Genomic DNA, 23,755 nt, shown 5'->3' with positions numbered 1-23,755 from the left:
AAATGGCCGATGCCTGATTCCTTTCAGACACATAGATTATAGATCTTAGAATACTGATACTATAGAAGCAGTTCCAAGTGCCCCTTTTAGATAGCAATAGTTTTCACAGCAGTAGTCATAGTATTCACATGTGTATTTACTTTCTTTCATAAATCTTAGTTTTTAAAATAGTTATGTATAAAAAAAATATATTATATTATTCGATAGAAACAAAAACAAAATATCATAAACTTTGAGTGCCACCAGCAGCGGAGTCATACCCAAGGGCTGAGCTCACGGTGGCAGAGCCACAGAGAGAGGCATCTGTATTTGATTTTTGAGGGGTTTTCAATATTTATCTGTATGCTGTTGAGACTTGCTTCACCTACTCCAAAATTTTAAAATTCGCCGATGGTCAAAAAACTTTTTCTCCTATTAATTTTTTGGCTGATTGCGACAAACTTCAATCAGACCTTCATAGACTCTCAGATTACTGTAGAATTAATCGACTGGAGTTAAATGTCAACAAATGCCAAATTATCACTTATACCCGAAAATGCAATTTTATCTCTCACAACCATTCTCTTTATGGTAACACTATTCCTAGAGTTGAGCACGTCCGTGATCTTGGATCTATGATTATATACAGTCGTGGTCAACTAATTAGGGACACTCTAGTTAAACCAAATTGTGAATTTATTTTTTATTTTCCAATAAGTCTAAACAAGATTCCATATCCCTTTTATGTAAGTATAATTAGTCATTTATGTGCCCGATTATACAAACAATAACAACTTCTAAAACATTAAACCTCTTTACAGTATAGCTGATAGATTATCACAGTGCTATTTGTTAAAAAAATGCTGGCTGGTCATTTAATTAGGGACACTGAGATATTGCGTTCTATTTTCAAAATCTGAATCTCAATATTTTTTTATTTCTTCTCCTATTGCTTCATGGTAGTTTTGGCGGCAATCAAGATTCTTAATTTTAAGTTTTGAGAACTATTTTGAAGAAAAATGGGCAAAAATAAAAGTTGCGATGCAGCACTACGAAAAATCATCACGAAATTTGTCAAGCATGGTTGGTCATACCGAAGGATAGCAGAATATTTAAATTGTTCAAAAACCATGTATGTATGCAATGCATTGCAACATTTCAGGCTCAACAACACAGCTTTATAAGTGCCCAGAAAAAAAAGATCGAGAAAAACAATTCCGCAAGAAGATAGAACTATAACCAGGTTAGCTAAGACAGATCCGTTCCTAGTCTCTGTTTTAATTAAACACGAAGTGTTTGTGGCGGATGAAAGAGCGGGTGTATCAGCGAGGACCGTTAGACGACGTCTGGTAGAAGCAGTGTTGTTCGGAAGAGTGGCTCGCAAAGTATCGTTGTTGAAGAAAGAACATAGAAATGCACGTTTGACTTTTGCACGTAAATTGGACATTGGACCTATGCCCAATGGCAACATTTATTATTCTCTGACGAGACCAAGGTTAATTTGATTTCTTCAGATGGAAGGCAATACGTACGGCGTCCTGTGAAATCGGAAATGAATCCAAGAATCACAAATAAGCAGGTGAAACATGGCGGTGGAAACATTAAAATGTGGGGTTCATTTTCAGGACGTGGAGCCCACTCCACGTCCAGAATCCAATACAGGTCCCAACCTGTGAGGAAAGTTCATGGTAATTTCGACCAACATCAATACAAGGCAATATTAAAGGTAACTTCCCTACGCTGAGGAACATCTCCCTATTATATGGACGTTTCAGCATGATAACGACCCGAAACATACCGCCCGTTCAGTCAAGTCGGTTCTTAACAGTCATTCGGTATCAGTGCTAGATCGGCCAGCAAATAGCCCGGACCTCAACCCAATCGAGCACCTTTCGCACGAAATCAAGAAAAAGTTGCTACTTATAGTACCACCACTTTAGACAAACTTAATGAAGCTTTTTGTGAGGCATGGGCAAACTCTCAGACTCAACCTTTCTCGTCAGAAACTGATAATGTCTATGCCACATCGGTGTCAAGCGGTAATCACTAACAAAGGTTTTGCTACTGGGCACTGATTTAACACGTAATAAAATGGAGTTGTTAAAGAAATTATTAGATTACAGTTTAGTCTAACTCTAATTTTCATTTTACTTTACTTTCCTTAAATGTCCAGCTACAGAATTATACCTTAAATTGAATACATGGTTAACCTGATGATATGAAATTGATGATATTAAACACTTTTTTCTATTTATTTAATCTTTATTTACAGCCATTTATTGCATAATAATTGGACCAAACTATGCAAATTATAGTTACTGAGAAATCAATAGAGTTTTATATTTATATGTACATAACCGGTTATTTCTCTTCACTACCTTGAATGTCCCTAATTAGTTTACCACGACTGTAATACAAAAAGCTTATAGAATGCTTGGATTTTTATATAGAAATGTTAAAACTTTTAGAAAAATTGCCTACCATACAATTCTGTATTTTGCTTATGTTCGTAGCATTATGGAGTACGCCTCACCAATCTGGTACGTATCGTATGTTACTTACATAGCTCAATTAGAGTCTATTCAGAGGTCCTTTGACACGTTGCCTAAATTATGTTCTACGAAGAAAGCACGTCTACGAGGATAGACTTATATATTTTGATCTACTTACCCTTGAAAATAGACGGAAAGTAGCGGACATGAAATTATTATTCGATAGCAAACTCTGCAATAGATTGTTCGCTTCTAACCGGACGGATCGGGCCAGTACATAGACCGAGTAGACGCCTTTTCGACGTGGGCTAGCCGCGTACAAACTATGGTAGAAATTCTGATCTGCACAGGATAGTAAATTTATATGAAAACATTTTTAAATATATTGACATTTTTTTCATCAGCCGTAATCATAACTCAGTGATCGAGCACGTGTCCCAAGCTGAGAACGATGCCCATTAGCCTGAACACTACACACTACTTACAACTCATACCACTCTCATATATTCGGAACACATTCATACACACTATACGCATATCAATTTAATAATCATTATCACAAGCACACATTATTCAGTACTTCATCTTTTTTTTTTAAATACCATTTAATTTTTCACCTAAAAATGGCGGTCTGTTTAAAAGTTAGGGTTGTCTAAGAAAAGTAATATTTTTATTTCGTAGGGGAGATTTTTCTTTTATTTATTAAAACTTAAGCATCACCATACTATTGCATATGACCCAAATAACGTACCATTGAAGGGATGTTATACCCGTTCTGATTCACTTAGTATATGCATGCACTATAAAGTAAAAAAATATCTGTGTTTTCTTCTAGAAATGAATAATCTTATCTTAAAATTATTTGTAGACTTCTCATAAGTAAAATGAAATGATATATATATATATATATATATATTAGACTACCTTAAAGTCAATCAAATTATTACGACAATATGATGTAGTTACAATTATTGTTATTTTAGGAGGCGGTGTCAGACAAGGTAGGTTTGTAACTACATATATAGTTATAGGCGAGATGTGCTTGACTCGCGACGTGACGAGGCGAGAGGTGAGAGTGGGTAATTTATTTACTTACATGAATACTTATAGGAAAACGTACTAGTGGCGATCTAAATTCCTTACTCCATACAAATATACCGTTGTAAGTTATTAATACTAATAATAAATACTTGCTGTACGTTATTTTAATCAAATTGAATAAAATAAGGTATAAAATAAATAATAACTCTAAGACTTCGGTAAAACTATATCTATGCTATGGCAACATTTTGGTTGTCACTGTTTTATATTAATTTTATTTTGATTACGACAAATTTACTGAAAATAGGTGACTTTTGATCAATAATCAATACTTTTGGAAAGAATATTTCATATTACAATATTTTAAGGTATTAAAATGAAAACCAAGAATGGTCCTTCCAGCAAGACTAGGCGCCGGATCATAAAGTTCGGTCTACGCCGTCGTGGTTGGCAACGAACGTTTCAGACTTCATCAGAGCTGAAGACTGGCCGACGTCAAGTCCGTCCTAGATTACGGCTTGCTCTAAATGCCATGACAATTTCATATTTTATATATCGGCGCAAATACTACAATACACCTATTATAAAAACGGGAATAATTCAGTTTAACTAATTTTAGTTATATTTAGTTCATTAATTCATTGTGATGTGAAATTATTGTAAAAACTACACAAATTGAAAACACGTGCACGTGCACCGAGCCCCATAAATACGGCCACATTTCAAAACACGTGCAGTAGCACATGCGCCGGGTCCTATAAATAAAGCCCGCACGATCGACACTGGACCTCTCCTCCCCTCGCCTGCTCACGGCTGGGGTACCACAGGGCTAAGTGCTCTCACCACTTCTATACATATCGTATACCAACGATATTCCCATCCCTAGAAATGGAGTCCAACTCTCTCTTTTCGCTGACGATACCGCTCTCTACGTCCAGTCCCAACAGATATCTCCAGTCCTCTCCAGGCTCCAACGCTCAGTTAATGAGCTAGGTGACTGGTTTAGGAAATGGCGTATTGAGGTCAACCCGGATAAAAGCTCCGCAGTCCGTTTTGATTTTAAGCGCAGACGCTTCTGCCGGGATCGACCCATTCATCTATTAGGCTCCCCTATCCCCTTCAGGTCCACAACCAAGTACTTGGGTGTGACCCTCGACTCCCAACTCACCTTCAGGCCTCACGTCAAGAAGGTGACCGGAACCGCCCGCTTCTATCTGTACCGCCTAAACAGTATGTTAGGTAGGCACAGTAAATTGTCTTTTAGGAACAAGCGAACACTCTTCAAGGTTTGCATTCGACCGGTTATGACTTACGCCGCTCCAGTTTTCGCTCATGCGAAACCCAATATTATAGACAAACTACAAACAGTTCAATCCATTTTCTGCCGTAAGGCTGTCAATGCCCACTGGTGTGTTAGAAACGCAGACCTTCACCGGGACTTAGAGCTCCCCACCATCCAACAACACCTTAAGTGCTTGACTGAAACTTTCTTTAAGTCCTCAGACAATCACCCAAATCCCCTGATTAAGGAGGCAGCGGATTATACCGCCTCCCCTCCTTCACGTTATCAAGTCAGGAGGCCCAGACACGCCCTCTCCGATCCCCCTAACAAACTCTCGTCTGACCTGGAACGCCTCTTGGCATCCGGGGACAATCAGACGCATTTAGATTCACCTCTATTTTGTGATCATCCTTCTGATGTGACTAGTCCCAATTAGATAGCACCCTCTGTGCAATATCCCAGCGGAAACTCCATAGGGAGTGCCGCTTGCGCCTCTCTCTCCCCATGAGAAGGTCGCCTTCGATGTAGGCTTAGAGGGCACCTGCCCAAAGCCAACTGCAGGTGGTGTTTAGTGGGTAGGCACCTAGGTTTTCACGTGAGTCCCACATAACCAACGCAGACTTAGGCTGCGTTGGTATGCATGAGCATTCACCACCTCCCTCCCGTCGTTATCCCGGAGGGTAGCCCATTCCCTTGCTTGGGCGCAAAAAAAAAAAAAAATCGACACTGGAGTCAGTCGTGCTCGGGCTGTCGTACGGTGCGGACCTCTCTGGGACGTCGTAACGCTGCCCGTTTATTCAACGGGCAACGAAAGTAATAAAATACCTACTCGTATAGTTTTCTTTAGAAGAACCAATGAGTGATCTTCAGCAAGATAGCAATTGTGATGTCAACAGTAATGACGTCACACCTTTTAAAAACAATACAGAGGTTCTTTCCTCGTCATATATTTTAAATTGTTTTATATTTATGTATTAAGCTAACCCACTGTAAAAGTAATAAATGTTATTTGCAATAGAAATATTTTTTCTTTGTTTCAGTATTTATGGCAAGACTAGATAGACTAGTATCGGATATATAATTATGTGTTAATGGTATCTAAATGAATAAGTTAAGATTAGTGAAGCAAATTGTGACCACAATATGTAGTGAGTTATATGGGTGAAAAGTACATTGAACTGACGTGAAGCAGTAATGTGTGAACATTACTGTGTTTCGGTCTGAAGGGCGCCGTAGCTAGTGAAATTACTACGCAAACGAGACTTAACATCTAATGTCACAAGGTGACGAGCGCAGTTTTAGTGCTGCTTTCTGAGCGGCACTGCACTGTAATGGGTAGGTCGTATCAATTACCATCAGCTGAACGTCCTACTCGTCTCGTCCCTAATTTTCATAAAAAAATATTATTATTTACAATATTTTGCATCTTGTTTTATCTTCAAAAAAACTCACCCGTTTACGCAAACGTCAAAGAAAAATAAATAAAATAAATGTCAAATTCAACTTAAAAAGCAATAACAATTAACACATAAAAACACAATTTACACATGTACATAGTAAGTGTCCATTTCAGCTTGATTCCTTCGAAAGGCAAACACATAATCTTTTCGCTCAGAAGACTTTCGATACACTGGTCACAGATGACTGAAGTGGTGAACTTTCAAATACCGAAAAAAATAAATCTTTTATAAAAAAAATACTTCACAATAACAGTTTATCGATACTTTTTTACACTTATTTAGCAACCTTCATCAAATACCTACCCAAGGCTAGGATACAAAAAAAATTGTGTTATTCGAAAGTTTTAATAATTTTAATAAATTATAAATTTAATGACCTATAAGAAAAGTATTTTTTTATGATTAAACTTACAAAACTACTGTTTTGTGAGTTGTAAGTTCCTAAAAGGGTTTTTTTGATGTGGGAGAGTCATGCTGTCGTCCTATGACGACAGTACGAACGGGCCAGACTCGTTCGGATTAAGTTCCACAATCGCACAAAAACCAGCTTGAATAATAATATTTCGGCAATTTTGAGGGTACATCTCTGGCTGCGAGCAGATTTAGAGGACCGCGTCAGGTCATCTAGAAGGTGTCAAGGAAGCCGAATTGGCTTCAAAGAAGCTCTGGGCGTTAACAGATCACCAAGTATTACCAAGCTATTCAAGCTGAACGAGATTCTGGTGCTGTTGGAAAGCACAGGAACACCACATACTGCCTGTGTTGCTTTCATCTCTGGTGCGGCACACCCCGCTCGAACCTATTGACCGTGTACAACGCATAGCTGCTCGAATTTTTGGCGATACAGTACTCTGTGAACAGCTAGATCACTTGACGTTGCTACTAATTAAGGTAAGCCACAAAATTAAGGTATAAGATGTGTGCCCTTAAAGTGCTGTTTTTAAAGAACTTTCTTCCTTAATATGAATGGCCTTAAAATCAGCCCGTACACCTTTCTAAAAGCCCCGCAAGGTGATTGAGTGAGGTGAGGCTGTGATTCCTTTGGTCTTGTAAAGGAATTTGGGCGGCGGTTATCAATTAACATCAGGTCTCCCGTACGCTTATTTTTCCATTTAAATCATCCTGAATAGCAACGGGTAAGTTGTTATAGTTTTAAAAAATTAGATTGCTTTGTATTACATAACATCAAAGGCATTACAAAGTTTATTGTTTATTTCTCCTTTGATCCTTATTTTGTATTAACTACTTAAACAAAAATAACTTTAAATACTTTAGTGCAAAGTGTTTAAGGTTTTTTACGATATTACAAGAAACCCTGTGCGCAAAGTATTTAAAGTCAAATAGCTTTTTGTATCGGGTATTATTCCCTTTAAAAGAGGCTATTTATCCATACATTGTGCCTTACCCTATGCCCGTTCGCGTTCTTTCGCTTTAGGACCGTCCGACGCATTTGAAGTCACCACGAAGGCCGAACAAGACAAGGCAACATCGCTTCTGTTCTGTCCGACATACGATCAGCGTCTTTGAACTTGAAGCGCGCGGAATGGCAACATCGCATTTTGATGTGCAAAGATTCAATTTCATTGAGTCATTGACCCAGTGACCGAATCTATCTATCGTCTATTTTTCGTATTTTGTGTATCGTCAGCAAATGCATGTACAAGTATGTGGCTACATTGCAAAATCTATGGATTTTACAGTATGCTGTATATTTATTATATGTATACATATATACATACACATATATATATATAATATATATAATAAGTTCATTGATTGTAATTAGCTAGGCGTACGTTTGCAACTATGTCATATCTACATTTCGGTTAAAAGTAATTTCATAAAAATGATTTAAGAGTAGAAATTATTCTCATCACAAGTAAGTAGCACTAAATTTTGTATTATTTATGTAATTTTCTAGTCCCAACAGCAAGTGTGTTTGTTTTAAAATAACCATAAACTTACTACTTAAAATTTGTATAGTAACGTACTACCGTACGTTACTATACAAATTTTATGATTTTTAAACACCAAGCATTGCCATTTTACATATTGGAAGAGCTCATTTAAACATATTTCACGATACAAATCATAGAATAAAAAATTTACTCTAACAAAACAAATACTCTGTACTTGGTGGCCTACCTCGACCTGACAAGGCTAAGTTGTGGTAGCACTCTACAAAAGCCACAATAAAAAGAAAAGATATTAAAATTGCAGTCTAAGAGGATGTAAATACTATGATGTAATTGCAGTTATGTCTTAGGTACATCTCAATAATTATCAGACTGACAAATCAATTCTTCATTAGAACAAATAATTAATTCTTTCACCTTTGCTCAATTCAAGGAACATGGGAACAACCTAGCGAAACTAAGAAAAAATTGATTGATTCGATTGTATGAAATTCATTGACAAACGACGGCTATAATCTTGTAAAAAAATGTGATAGCCGAATCCCATTACGTTTTAGGCAACTGTTCGCTTTCAAATTTACGCGGATTATACTTCAATGCCAATCGCGATATAATTATCACTGCACGTTTCATAGTAAACTAAAATTATATTTTTACTTAGGCAGTTCCGCCTCTTATTACGTAGTATTTATATCCTCTTTGCATTAGGAAATTCAAAATACTTTTTCGTAAAGCAACTCTTCAATCTGTTTTAACTTGATAGTTAGTCATCAGTGATTCATTCAAGATTCTTTTACTTACGATTTTTTAGTTTCACTTTCAAGTTCGAACAACGTTTCAAATCGTTGAACGATTTAAGAGGTGGAGTTTGATAAAATGTTCATTATGTATGAATGAATGTCTTATTTTTATTAAATCGATATTGGCAGATGGGCAGCATTACGCAAATGATTTTGCAATGGAGAAATGTTTTGCCGTGTGTGGTTGCGATGATTTTGAAGGGATAACCAATTCGGACTTAGATCGTTTCACCGATAAAATTGAAAATGTTTTAAGTGACGAAAAGGGCCGCCGTTTGTTTAGAAACTTTATGTTTTCAAGCAACATGAAACATGGTAGAAGGACTTTGGATTTTTGGGAACACACAGAGAGGTTGATCAATTATTCTGAAGATGCCGAAAGTGCATCATTTCGTAGTTATTTAAGAGATATTGATCATCTTATTGATGAAGCTGAAAGAGTAGAAGAATTAGATTTTGCTTCAGTTGAACGCTTAGCAATTGCACGTGATTCAGATAATAAAGATGAAATAATAGAAGCACTAAAAGTAATTAAGCTGGAAGCAACCAAAGCACTCAGGAGAGAGTACAATGCTTTCAGACAACGTTTTATACCTACTAAATATAAGTGATTATTAACAGTTACAGTCAAATCCAGTCCATTTTATGTGTATGGCATTTATATGTATATATTTGTATTATTTATTGAACTAAGCAGGTGGAACACTTGTTAAAGTACAAAGTACATTATTTTATTAGAAATAATTTTATTTAAACATTTGTCTCAATATTATTATTGAAAATGATGAAATATAAATATTAATGAAACATACATATATTATTTTCTTATATTCATGAATAATATAAAAATGAATTTCCAGATGCATACAAATATATCTGTTGGTTGTTGTGTTTGGTAGTTTGTTGGACAACAATAAAAAACATAATTTTGATATAATTTTACTATAGTTCAATTTAAATATAAAAGTTCCACTTACTCATCATTAATAAAATATTATATACAACAGTAATGCCACCAACATATAAAATATTTCACTAGCCACATCAAGTGAGATAATTTCAAATATAAATTAAAAACATCACATTGAAGCAGATATTTGATCTTCCAGAAATAACTAAGTGGTTAAATACATTAAGATATATCCACATAGAAAATATTCATGCAATTGTTTCAATTTAAAATAATTCCACAATCAAGCTTATAACTTCTATGTCAATAAAACACATTTAAATGATGATATACCATGTACTATCTTAAAATATAATTTTTCATTTAATTTCATCTTAGATATAATAATTAAAAACAGTATTGAAATACTCTTAATTTCGTCACATTCATAAAATATATACACTTGGTATTATGTCCAGATCACACTGAGAACAAAAGTATTGTTCCCCCGTCAATAAATTACATGCACTTCAGTTATCTTCATCTAACTAAAGTCTACACTACTCCCTAAGTTTTCTTCCATGAGTAATACATTTCCAGAGGCTTATTGACCTGTAATAAGAGAACAAAATATAAAAACCATTATTAATGGTCTCCATGTTTGGTGGTGAAGTCAGTAATGTTGTTTCCAATCAGTTGTGTAGATTTAGTTCTGTGATCCTAGGAATTTAAACCTGAAATAATGCAAGTGGCTTCTAGCTCTTGTACTATGCTTTAGAGTTAAATGGTCTTACAAAAGAAAACTTGAGAATTATCATTGCATTGAAAGTGTTGTCAGTGATATAGTCAACATTATGCTGATTCTTGGTTTATTCTAAGGTATAAAGTCAAATAAACTTTATTCAATTATTCTTAAAGTAAGCGGTTTAAAATTGTCACTACAAATATTTCTTTTTAATATGTTCGTTAAAAGTTGAGGTTGTGAGAAGAACATACAAGAAACTCAACAGCCACTCTTTTTAATCAAATAGAGTATTTTACAATGGCTGTAATATAATCTTTTTTAATATAGTTAGAATCTTTACTTGTTCAATTGTTACCTGTTTCCCTATTTATTATAGCTCAAGTCGTTATTCTATTTTTTATTTTATTTGAAGAAACAATCTGGTGGAGAATGTTGATACATATTACCTCTTCACAAACTTCTTACATAATATTTTAGAATAGTTACGTACATATTCCTTGAATACTGGATCGTTGTTCAAATTTATAACTCATAGAGTTCATAAAGACGCGTTCTCCTTTAAATACTTACTGTAGTCCACTGCCCAGTATACGAATTTCGATTGATCGTTGATAGACATGTTTTTTACTTTAAAAATATAATTAAATTATTTACGCAATATTTAAAAAAAAAATATAGAACATTTTAATTGGGTCAGATTATTTTACAATATCAATAAGTTTTAAAGTATATATTCAATAAGTTTTTGAGCAATATTAAATTGGAAACATGTTATTAGATTTTTTGTTATGGGTCTACAAATAATTTTATTAATCTGAGTAGTGTAGTGATCAGATGTCAGTGAATTTAATGTTCTTTTAGCAAGTATGTTTATCATATCAAAAAGATAACCTAATCTAAAGAGTTTGACAATTTAAAATGAGTTTCTTAATCTTACAAGCTGGTCTATATTGTAATCACCACACACTATAATTAATTTATTACTGTTCCATTATAATCTCAAATCCATCATATTACTATGTGGTGGTCTATAAACACATACCACAATAAGACGCTCCAGTTCACCACATGATAACTCAATTAGACGTTCCATGGATAATAAAAAAATATCTTTTCTTAACTTATAATTAAAAAATTAATTTATTTCAAAAAATATAAATGAGTCGCTATGACTTGTTGTCACATTATACATTAATATATTCAATTTATACATTTTATAGTTTTCCTCACTAAGCAAATCTGCAGAGTAAGATAAAGTGCAGGTCATAAATTAACATCCATTCTCCCTACTTATTTGTATTAGTTGTTTTTAACTCCTCACTAGATCAAGCTTATTAACATTTATACTATCACCATACAATTTACCATTTGGCTAATCCTATAGACCAGTCGTTAGAACTGCCAACTGAGCTAGTGGTCCTGGGTTCGAATTCTGGTAGGTGCAACCATTTACATGATGAATATTATGAATTTTTGTTTCTGAGTCATGGATGTTAATTTGTGTATGTTTGATTAAGTTTTCTTTATTAGATATATTGTTGTCTTGTACTCATAGTACAGGCTGTGCCTAGTTTGGGGCTAGATAATATGTGCAAGAGTGTGTCAATATTATTATTATTATACTTACATTAACATAACATAATTATACAATTATATTCAAAACAATCATATATTATTTTCATGTTTATTTAACTTTAAAGTACTTACTGATTGAATAAAAGTTTACAAATATTCTGAATAATGTGAGTTATAAGATTTTTCTGTTTTGGCCTATTTTATCTGAGAGAACAATTAATGTATTCGTATCCATACTACTATTGTAATTAGGGATAACTTGAGGAGGACTTTGAGAACTACATTTGGTGTCAGACATTTTTATATGATTCAGAGATTCCTCACATTATCATTACACAATTGAAGTAGTTGATCTGCTTGTCTGATGTGATCACACAGATCATTTTGTATCATCATAAATGTTGATCCAATTTGTAAATTCAGATTCTGTCAGCTACTAGGATGCACAGGGTGCCAGCAATACTTGTACTTGTAAATAGACTGATTCATAAAGACTCAGTCCACTGGTAAAACTAATATTTATCTACTCAGAGATTAATCTTTGACGGCATGCTGTTGCCTGTATATGTACTGATAAAACTGCACTAAAAGTGTATTATCTAGATTACTATTACACCAACACCTAAAAAAATTTACAAAGAGTTAAAACTATGGAAAGCTGGTAGGTATGTGATAATTTTTGATTTCAACCTATATCACATTTCTCAATTAAGGCTCGAGAAAATAAGGCGGTCGGCAACGTCCGCGATACTTGGGGAACACGATCCCTTTCGGCCACAGCTTCACGTCCAGGAAGGTCGATATATGTTCTGTCCGGACGCGTACAACAAAAGAGTTAAAGTCTACTGCGTGACTACAACTTTTCGATACCCCATCCGGAACCTAGTCTTCTCCACCAAGAACTGAACTATGCCGGAGCCCTTGGTGGTCTAATGAAAGCGAGACGCGTAGATATACGTCGCTGGGACTACGGGACGCAGCTGGTTCTGTGCTATCGGTGCTGTGCCACATTTATTACGAGGATTCTCTTCTTCCGCTCCACCTTAATGAAGCCATCCTTGTCGGTATGAAACAGCTCTACAAGCAGGTTCGTTGAACTTCCACTTTCTGTCTTCAGCACTATCCGCTTTCTTGGTTGGTGGCGGATGGCCGCAGCATCGTCACGTTGAGGCGTTGACATAACGATAACAGGTGACACCTCCGAGAGGTGAGGGACGGGTGGCAAGTATTCAAAACTTGCTGGCGAAGCAATGCATGCCCCACGTCACGATAACATCAGTAATTGGCCTTTGTTGACCTACAATAAAGTGTATTGTTGCGCAACGTCGCTACTTCAGTTTGCAGGTCCCTGATGGTGTTCTGAGATGTCCTTCAGCAACCTGGTGACGTCGACATGGTCGAAGGTGATGAGTGGTAACTTGTGCAAGTTCCTTGCCACCGAAGACGGCACATCGTCAGGATCAATATCTTTCAGTAGATTTATCATGTCCTGAAGACTTCTCTCTCCCCCTTAAATCCCTCCAGTGGGATGGCATCAGGTCTGTTTTCATCAAAACCTCGTACAGGAACGTCTTGGCGTTGATGATCTCCTCACTCGTGAAATTTTACGCACAGATCTGGATGATACTGATGTCGTCCATACTATCAATTGCGTGCTGAAGGAATGCCAGCAATTCATTGGCTATGAGTTTTTCGGAACTCATAGTCATAATAGCGTGCAGCGGCGGATGGAGCGCAGATCGCGAATATGAATTATTATATTGGTAAGTTCAGTGAGCATATGTATGTTACCGAGAACTCTCAGAACTGAACTTGTTAAATTGTTACTTACACCCACAGGTTTGTTACAAAATACCCATTAATCACACAACCATTTAAACATTTAAATAATATGAGGAGTGCCATTAAAACCTGAAATACTTACTTGTCTTAGTATATAATATATTATGATGTGCTTTTGATATGTTTTGATTTTTTTTTTATATAACTGGCTCCGTCGACTGAATGTCGACGATTCGGCCAATGTCAAGGTGGAAAGATTTTTTATTTTAATTTAGCTGATTGAAGTATATAAAGAGCTGATTTAAAAGGGAATGATCGGTTGATATAGCTGTGGTTTTTTTGTGAACTGAAGAATTATAGGCAACAAGAGTTAGTATGGTTAGTAATAAACACCCATAACACAACAATATTAACTACCTTGTTAGTATCTAATCTAAGTTTAAGGGAGAAATGTGTGACTGTAAGTGGGAATATGTGCCTAATAGAAGCGTAGAAAGTATGGAGGATAGAAATTACAATTTAATATTATTGTGGGAGATAAATTTGTAAAGAATCTTTATGAAAGGGGAATGGCATAAAGTAAGAAGAAAAGGGATGTTGATGGGGCGAGGGATATCCTTCGGTAAAAGGTCATATAAAGGAATTGACAATTTAGGGCAATAGAAAAAAATTTGTTCAAGAGTACCTTCCTCAAGGCCACATTCACATATAGAATGGTCCCTTACCCGGATCTTGGCCAAAAATACTGGAGAACAGACAAATCCCAAGCGAAGTTGTATGATGACAGAAGTGAAAAGTTTATTTTGTTTTTTTTGAGGAAAGAACCAGGGCTTAGAGGGGATAAAGGGTTGGATAGAACCATAGAATTTATTATTACATGAGATTATTAAAGAGACTTCAGTGAACTACCATATAAATGTGAATGGAAGACTGTTAGTACTTTTTATTAGGTAATTCAAGTAAAACTATCATGAGGATTATTTGATATGTAACACAAATACAATCAGTTAATAAAAGAAATATCCTAGAATTCTAAATACAACACCAAAAAAAAACACATATTTTTCTTTTTCCTATTTCTTTCTTCTTTATAGAATAGAGTACCACTCTAGTTGGCGATAAAACATGAAAAAACTTAGTAGAAAAAGTAGAAGCAAGGAGCCCACATTTCTTACTGCCATTTTCAATAGCCTATCTATCCTTATTTTAACTTACTTACTAGAGGTAGACAAATCTATCATTTTACATCAACATAAAGCATTGGATAATAACTATATTGGACATAAGTATGGCCATATAAGATCTTGTCAATAAATGGTGACATCAATTTATCCATAACTAGAGATATGTTATTGAAAACGGCTGTTAGTAGTGATCCTAACTTCAGTGGTGATGGCCGGTGAGTGTTAGTTATGTACAAGGGACTCAGACACATTGTCTTTAGCACACAAATCTTTGTATAATAAATAATATAAGCACAGGTGTATCAAGATAACATCCTTGAGGTGGTTAAGCAATTATTAATACATGTAATATAATATGCATTGACAGAACTCTGCATGAGCGCCAAAATCATGTGGATCTGAGGCATAACACACGATCAGAGCTACCCAGAACAGCAAGGTTAATATGTATAGGTAATATACCCACACATATACACTCAGCGGCACAATTAACCGCCCACTCTTTTAAAGTGGCAAATTTTGATGCTATCGCAGTACAACTGCGATAACATCAAAATTTTGGGCATAACTAAGTCAAGTGTGAAAGAAATGTAGTGACGAAAAAATTACAAACTACTCACTTAACTTTTTTTTTTACGCATAAGTTGTGAATAGGATCGAACTTCGTCTCATTATCGTTATCGTTGCCATACTTCTTACATTGCTTCAGTGGCATTAAAAGTAAACAATTTGAGTTTGTTTTGATTTCGTAACTTAAAGCTAGTGTTTGGACATCACAAACATGCCATTTGATGCTAATTCAGTGGCGAGAGCCGTCGCTCTTATCGACGAAGGGTTTAGTCAGCGTTACGTGGCGCGGAAGCTTGGTGTCGCACGTACCACCTTAAGGGATGCAGTGAAACTGTTTCGGGAAACTGGCTCTTATGAGCGAAGACCAGGACAGGGCCGAAAAAGATGCACCTCCGCTCGTGACGACCGATTTCTTGTGACCAATGTTTTAAGAAATCGGTTCACTACAGCTGTTGAGGCGCGAACCCACTTCGTGAGGTTCGCAATGTTCAAGTGAGTGAAAGAACAGTGAGAAGAAGACTAGGAGATAATGCCCTTGGAGCTTTTCGACCATCTCGAGTGCCACAATTGCTCGTAGGCCACCGGAGAGAAAGACTTCGTTTTTCCCGAGAGCTCGCCGAATGGAATATGGAACAATGGAAGAATGTTATGTTTACTGACGAGACAAGAATATGCTTGCACGGTCCTGACGGTCGCCAGCGTGTATACAGAAGCAAGAATGAAAGGTTTGCACCATGTACTGTTGTGGAAACAGTAGGTTACCAAGGTGGCTCTATCATGATATGGGGCGGCATTACTTATTTGCTCCATTTATTGTCGAAGATTTTTTATTAATGCAGGACAACGCTCGCCCCCACCGCACCGTTACCGCGTACCTGGAGACCGTCGGCTTTCGAAAATTAACATGGCCATCCCGGAGCCCAGATTTAAAGCCTATTGAACACATATGGGACAATTTAAAAAGACGTGTTCGAAGCCGCATACCAGCTCCAACCACCATAGATGAATTAAAACAATCCGGGATTGAGGAGTGGCAGAACATTCCACAACAACAGATCAAAGATGTCATCGACAGCATGCCAAACCGTTTGATGGAAGTCATGAGGGCCAGAGGTGGAAATACGCACTATTAGAATCCATTTATTCAGCAGATTTTTTTATTTTTAAGCCATTTCATCACATTTGTTAATTTACGGTCAAAGTGTTTTACAGAACGTAATAATTAAAAACAATATTAGCTTTCATTTTACTTCAATATACCTACGTTATAAAATAACAGTCACAAGTAAGGCCAAATTTTTTTTTTAACCAAAATCTTAAAATATCAAGGTGGGCAGTTAATTGTGCCGCTGAGTGTATTTGAAATATAGAAATTTGTACATCCAAAAATAATTGAGTGAGAACTAACCTTCCAATATTTATCATTGATTTGCCTCAAAGTTTGAGAGCCTGCTAATGGTACAAACTGACCCGGGGAAGGAACTACATAAATGCAGAAATTTAGTAGGCGGTATGCTTCTGGCAGCTCAGCATCCAAGTCCAATGTTAAGCGCATTGCCAAATATTTGCTAAGATGGTCAACTGAAATATTCACAATTTATCAATATAAATCATTATGACATGTTATTTAAATTATTATAAATAAATTTAATTTAACATTTATTGTCACTTGTTGATTAATTATTAAATAGATAAACCTAACAAACAAATGACAGGTGTTGTATTATGGCAGAGGAGGACAAACAAGCACCTGTTAAGTGATCACACTCACAAAACCAGAAAAATCACAGTAGTGTTGCCAGCCTTCAAGACATGTACAGTGTAGTGTTTACAGGACAAAAGGACATAGGTACCTTCAAAAAAAGTGTGTACTTTCATAAAAGACCAGCATTGTTCCTGTGATTCCTCTGATGTTGCAAGACAATGTGGGTGCTTCATAGTACCTTGCTTTTTTATGACCTCCAAAGACCTTTACTCCAAAAACTTTATATTATATCAGCCTAACCAGCATGCTATAAAAGTTACCGATATATACTAATGTAATATACAGTTACCCGAGGCATTAGCAGTTGTCTTCAGGTACCTAACAGAACTATCCCTCAGAGCTCTCATCAGTTGGTTATCACCAGTCATTTCTGTGGGGTGTGGTTTAAACACAAGCTCTATTTCATTTGGATTTAAGGGCTCTCCTTCACCTTCCGTATCCATTGACTCACCCTCAGTTCTGCAATATTCACATATCATTATTATTATTATGAATGATTATGAAAATAATGAATTTAATTATTTATATTTACAAAATGCACATAATCTAGTTTGAGGTGATACAGACATACAAGTGCATTTAGAAGTATATTCAATATGTAATTACTGACTGATTACAACACACTTGTGTATATTATATCATATTCCTTATTTCACAAACCTGCCATCACTAGATTCACTTTCCTCACTCCTCTCTGAAGTCAGAATAGACTTTGTGTGCTTAGTTATGCTCGTGTTTTTTGATACCGAACTCACATTGGACGGCACTGGAGATGGAGTGCTTCGCACAGAGGCAGGGTTCGAGGTGGACTGTCCAGATGGAGTGGGGTTTCCTGTTGATGAAGAGCTCTCTCTACTTAAAGGTGCACTGCTTCCATTTTGGGATGTTTCAGAGTTTCCATTTGGGTTTGCTATGTTATTTTGACCACCTTCCTCTAGCGTTTTTCTTGACCTCTGAGGCCTATTTTGAGACTGCAATTTAATACCTTCTGTGATGGAATTAACAAGAGATGCCTGCGAATGGGACATATTAATTTTAGCCAGGACTCGTTCTTGATGAGCTTCATATTCATCTCTACTAGGATAAATCTTGGATATCAGTAAATCGAAATTTGGGTCGGGTCTCAGAGATCGTTTAGACACTAACTTCTTTCGACAAGTCGGGCATTCTTTGTTTCCAGATCGCAGCGCTGTAATTATGCAATCTGAACAGAATCTATGAAGACATTCTTTTGTAGTCATGGTCTTTTTTAGCATATCCAAGCAAATTGGACACATCAATTCACTGTGCAAACTTCGTGGGGAGACAGCAATCTCCGTGGCATCTGTGATTACTTCCTGTGGTGTGCGATGTAATTCATAAAGTGATAGTTCCCATGTTTTGTTCTGTGAAGGCTCTATTGAAGACATCCTGATATATTATTTTGCTGTATAACACATGAAAAAATAAGTAGTTACGATAATATGTATTGTTGACAAGTTATGGTGAGTAAAGCCGCCATCGCCATCATCGCCATTTTGAATTTGTTTGTCATTATTTATTTTTTTTTTGGATTTTATGGCCTGGTAACGATTTGTCATTATATCAGGGTCTACCTTAGAGTTCATATTCTAAGGGGTTAATATTCTAATCTATCATTGATATTGTATTTTTTAAGTGAATATTCCTTAGAATCGTTGCGATTTGAAACTCAATGAAATGAAAAAGAGAGACGATAGGAACAAAAACAGGTAAATGTATAGGGATTAAGCCGGGAGAATGAGATAGAATACATGAGACGTTCTGGGTCTCTAAAAATGATTTAAAGCGACAGTAAAAAGAGACAGACACATATATTCATAAGATTTAACGTGGTAATAATAGGAACTGTGTTTTGGTACCAAGCGATCATCGTTGAAGAAGATATTGTTTTATGTATGACGCGAGTACACCTACTACTTGTATATTATTCTGACGTCATGCGCACGGCCTATTAATATATAGACACCAGGAGAACATAAATATAGTAGTGGTGATAGCAATGTCTTTCATGGCGGTCGAAATCATATGTCATTCTAGCAACATATACCAGAACTTCGTTACCATGCATCTTGTAACATTTAACATCGACAATGTAAGCTCTGAGTCGGAATAAATCTATGAAATATATAAATGAATAAAATGTATAATAATTATCAAACTTTATATCACTATGATCATTACTAAAACCTACAATTATCCTCTTCCCGAAATTTTACATTTGTCTCATCACCTTGAAGCCAAAATTTTTGAAGGATTCACTTCTACCGCGTATAAATATTGCACCTTAGAATATTGACACTATAGAAGTAGTCCCCGCTTGCCCCTTTTAGATAGCAATAGTTTTGACAGGAGTAGTCTAAGGTGCAGTTAAATTTTTAATATGACTAAAATTACCCCTCACGGTATTAAATCGTAGGACATAATGTCACATACTCAACAGATGATTGGGAATGTAAATGAATTAAACATAATAATGAAAAGCATGTAACGATAATTATTTTTATATTATAGTACCATAACATAACAAAAAAAAAGTGTGTGTATACTTATGTATGCACGCAAGAAGTTATAATTCGTTGGTGTAACAAAACAAATCCTTAAAATTATTTATTCGTCGTGCTATTCTACGTTTGTAGAAAGAACAATATTGTAAAATAGTGAAATAAATTATTGAATATTAACGATTACGGCTGTATTGGCTTTAACCCTTTGCCTGTCCTAATAATGGACGAAGAAACCAAAAAAATTAATTAATGTCGCAAAGAAGAAAAAAAAAAAGAAAAAAAGGGCGGTAAACCTCAAATCAGTCGCACGTACTTTTTGAAAAATTTTCATTTTATTTTGAATTTCATGTAAATTTTTATATATTTAGATCAGATAAGTTGTAGTTTGTATATATTTTGGTAGTTAGTTTGTATTAAAGTGTAAATTTTGTTTATTTTGTGTAAATTTCATCCTATTGGTAAGTCTTCTTTTCTTCACTTTTCTTTCATGACATGTTGGACCCCCCGGGTTATCCTGGGCGGACAGCCCACGATATAGGTCATGTAGTGACAATTACGAATAATGACGATGATAGTACAATGAATACAGATGGTTCTGTGTCTCAGACATCTAGTGGCCGTAAAAGAGTGTCAGCTCAGCCCAGAATCTGCAGGCACTGTAATTAAAGACAACGAAAAACAGTGGTGATAAGAAGGTTATTAAGGAAAGTGATTGCCAAAATGAAGAAATTATGGATAAACAAATTCTTTCCAAAGTAGATTCCTGCAATAATTCTTCTATAGTTGTAGAGACCATACAAAAAAAAAACACGGACACTCCACCACAGCCACAGCCCCCTGTTGCAAGGCTGTTATATAACTCATTCGATGCTGCTCCTTATGTTGTACACGTTCAAAAACACTTTTCATCTCCCGACGATAATGTTTCTTTACATCCAGTTACATTTGGACGCTTCTCAAAAGAAATCCTGTTAAAAATATTGTGAATGGAAGTTTTAAAAGGATAGGCCGAAATAGGTTATCTATTTCTTTTTCTAAGCACCAAGATGCAAATGACTTACAAAAAACAAAGATTTTGAAAGTGAAAAAAAATAAGGCTTTTATTCCATGTAGTATCAGCTGAGTGGTCCGAAGAGGAAATAAAAGATAATGTTTCTTTACCTATTGGCTGCGGCCTAGTCATAAAAATCAGGAGATTAAAACGGAAGATGATGATTGATGGACATAACCATCTTAAATGTATTGAGTCTGTAGTATTTTGATGGACAGTTTTTGCCTAAACGAGTTTATATATGCTACACTCTTACTGTAGACTTGTATATATATCCTACTATACAATGCTACAATTGTTGTCGGTTCGGTCATGTGAAATATCAATGCAGATCTAAACCAGATGTTTTAGATGTGGCCAAGGACAAAGTGGCGATAACTGCTTTATTCAAGAAGATTTTATATCTTGTTGCTTATGTAAAGGTTCCCATATTGCAACTGATAAAAAATGTTTAATATTTGAAAGACAAAGAGTTATAAAGGAATCAATGGCTAAAAGCTGTATTTCCTATTCAGAAGCTTCAAAGTTACATCCATCTGTCTCTCGAATTTCTTATGCAGATGCATGGCTCTCATCACCTAACGTCACTCCTAATACATTTCCAACCCAGCATCAACATTCTACACCTAAAGCTATAAACAGTACTTCATATAAAAAACTGACTTTGTTAAACCAAAGCGTCCATCCACACTTAGCAAAGGGTATGACAAATCAGCTCACCAAGAAATTTTAAGGGATTTTAATATTCCCCAACCCTCTAATGGATGTGAATTAGTTAACAAAGAAAATTAAAACCCATTGGAAACCTCAGTAATTGATTTAAGTATTTCTCTTATAAAATCTCTTAGTCAAACGAATGAATTTACACCGTGCAACGCTGCTTTATTAGTTCCTGCAATTACTCAAATTTATAAGCCAAATAATGGACAAAGTTCTTCAATGGTATTGTCAAAGCATCACACCCAAATAAAAAAAATAAAATTTCTGTTATGTATCTATTTGTATACCTCATCCTTCTTCTGCAATCTTGAATGAAATTAAAGATATTATTTCCATTCCTCCGAAGCCTTATAGGATCCTTGGTGATTTTAACTGTCGCCATGAATCCTGGGGTTATCTTCTTATCTTCTCATCTTCTCATAGTTATGGTAACACATTAATAGATATATTATGATTCAGTGAATTTGTGTATATTAAATGATGGTCGTCCTACTCGATCGATGGTAATCCTGACGAGGGCCCAAGTGCTCCAGATTTAACAGTCACTACACCTAATCTTGCTTCTTCTTTATCCTGGGATTCATTGCGATTTGACTGGGATTCTACTTTTGGTAGTGATCACTTCCCACTATTATTATCATTTCCAACCTGCAATAATAACAATAAAGTATTACATAATACATATTCTCCTCGTCTAAAATATAGCTTAATGATGTTTATTGCGGTTTATATAAAGATCTCATAAAAAACAAAAGTATTACACTTCCAAAAATTATTCCAGGCACAGAATCTCAGTGTGCAGTCTTTAGCAAGAATCTTTATTAAGGTTGCCAATGAGATTTTTCCTATTAAAAATAACTCTTTGGGTTTTATACCTTCTTCTCCTTGGTGGGATACCGAATGTACTGAGGCAGTAAAGAGAAGAAAAGATGCTGAAATTACATACTGTTAATGTTCCACTCATGTTAAAATTCTCTTTGGTTTCACTGATGAGAATTTTGAAATTCTTACAAAGATAATGTCAGAAACTTCAAAATTTCTAACGAAAAAGAAATTTGATGGCTGGAAAAGCTTTTGCTATTTAATATCACCTGATGTCAAACCATCTCTTGTATGGCAAAATATAAGAAGGTTTAGATCTGCATACAAATTCAATCCCTTTTCATTTGGTTAATAGCTTTTTAGATAGATTGGCTCTATCTTCCGTTCCTCAAGACTTGATAATTCGTTACCCTGTAATAAATATAAATAATAATAACTGTTTTGGTTTAAACAGTCTATTTTCTCTCACTGAATTAAAAGGTGTATTGTCACATGTTAAGCTCCTGGACTGAATGGTATTCCTTATTCCTTTATCTCTCATTTAAATGATGATGCATTATTTTATTATTTATCTCTTATAAATTCCACATTGACATCTGGTAACAACCACTCCACGTGGAAACGTCATGAAATAATTCCCGTTCTGAAACCTAGTAGGTGTTCTATATCTATCGCCCAATCCCACTTTCTTCTGTTTTGATGAAAATTACAGAACATCTTATAAAAAATCGTTAAGAATTGTTTGTTGAGCATAACGGTCTATTATGTGAATTCCAGTTCAGTTTCAGACGTGTGAAAAGTACTATTGAGAGCTTAAGTATATTCATTTCTGATATTCAAGTATCATTTGCAAATAATAAATCAGTAATAGCTGCGTTCTTAGATGTAAATTGTGCCTATGATTACGTCGTTATAAGTATTTTAAAGAGTATGCTTTTACAACTTCATATACCACTGGTATTAACAAATTTTATCATAAACATGCTTTCCGAAAGATACATAAACCTAAAACTAGATGACGGGAAGTCAATTATTCGACTTGTTTTAAAGGGTCTCCCTCAGGGATCAGTACTTAGTCCAATATTATATAATATTTATACACAAGATTTAAAATCATCACTTAATAGTGTAAATGTTCTTCAGTATGCTGATGATCT

The 23,755-nt window shown here is 35.3% G+C and overlaps 1 protein-coding gene across 1 annotated transcript; it reads right to left on the bottom strand.

Annotated features, from left to right (window-relative positions):
• Positions 1-10,196: 10,196 nt before the first annotated feature.
• LOC126978587 (E3 ubiquitin-protein ligase RING1) lies at positions 10,197-18,997 on the bottom strand. The gene is made up of 4 exons (XM_050827547.1): positions 18,141-18,997; positions 17,770-17,939; positions 17,124-17,296; positions 10,197-10,471 (listed from the first exon to the last, which is right to left on the bottom strand). The coding sequence occupies exons 1-4, from the start codon at positions 18,887-18,889 to the stop codon at positions 10,427-10,429; spliced, it is 1,137 nt and encodes a 378-aa protein (XP_050683504.1). The 5' UTR covers positions 18,890-18,997; the 3' UTR covers positions 10,197-10,426.
• Positions 18,998-23,755: the final 4,758 nt, after the last annotated feature.

The sequence above is a fragment of the Leptidea sinapis genome, chromosome Z (genome assembly GCF_905404315.1).
Source record: "Leptidea sinapis chromosome Z, ilLepSina1.1, whole genome shotgun sequence".
Classification (NCBI taxonomy): Eukaryota; Metazoa; Arthropoda; class Insecta; order Lepidoptera; family Pieridae; genus Leptidea; species Leptidea sinapis.
Note: the sequence above shows the minus strand (reverse complement) of the source record. Positions and strands in the feature narration are given on the sequence as shown.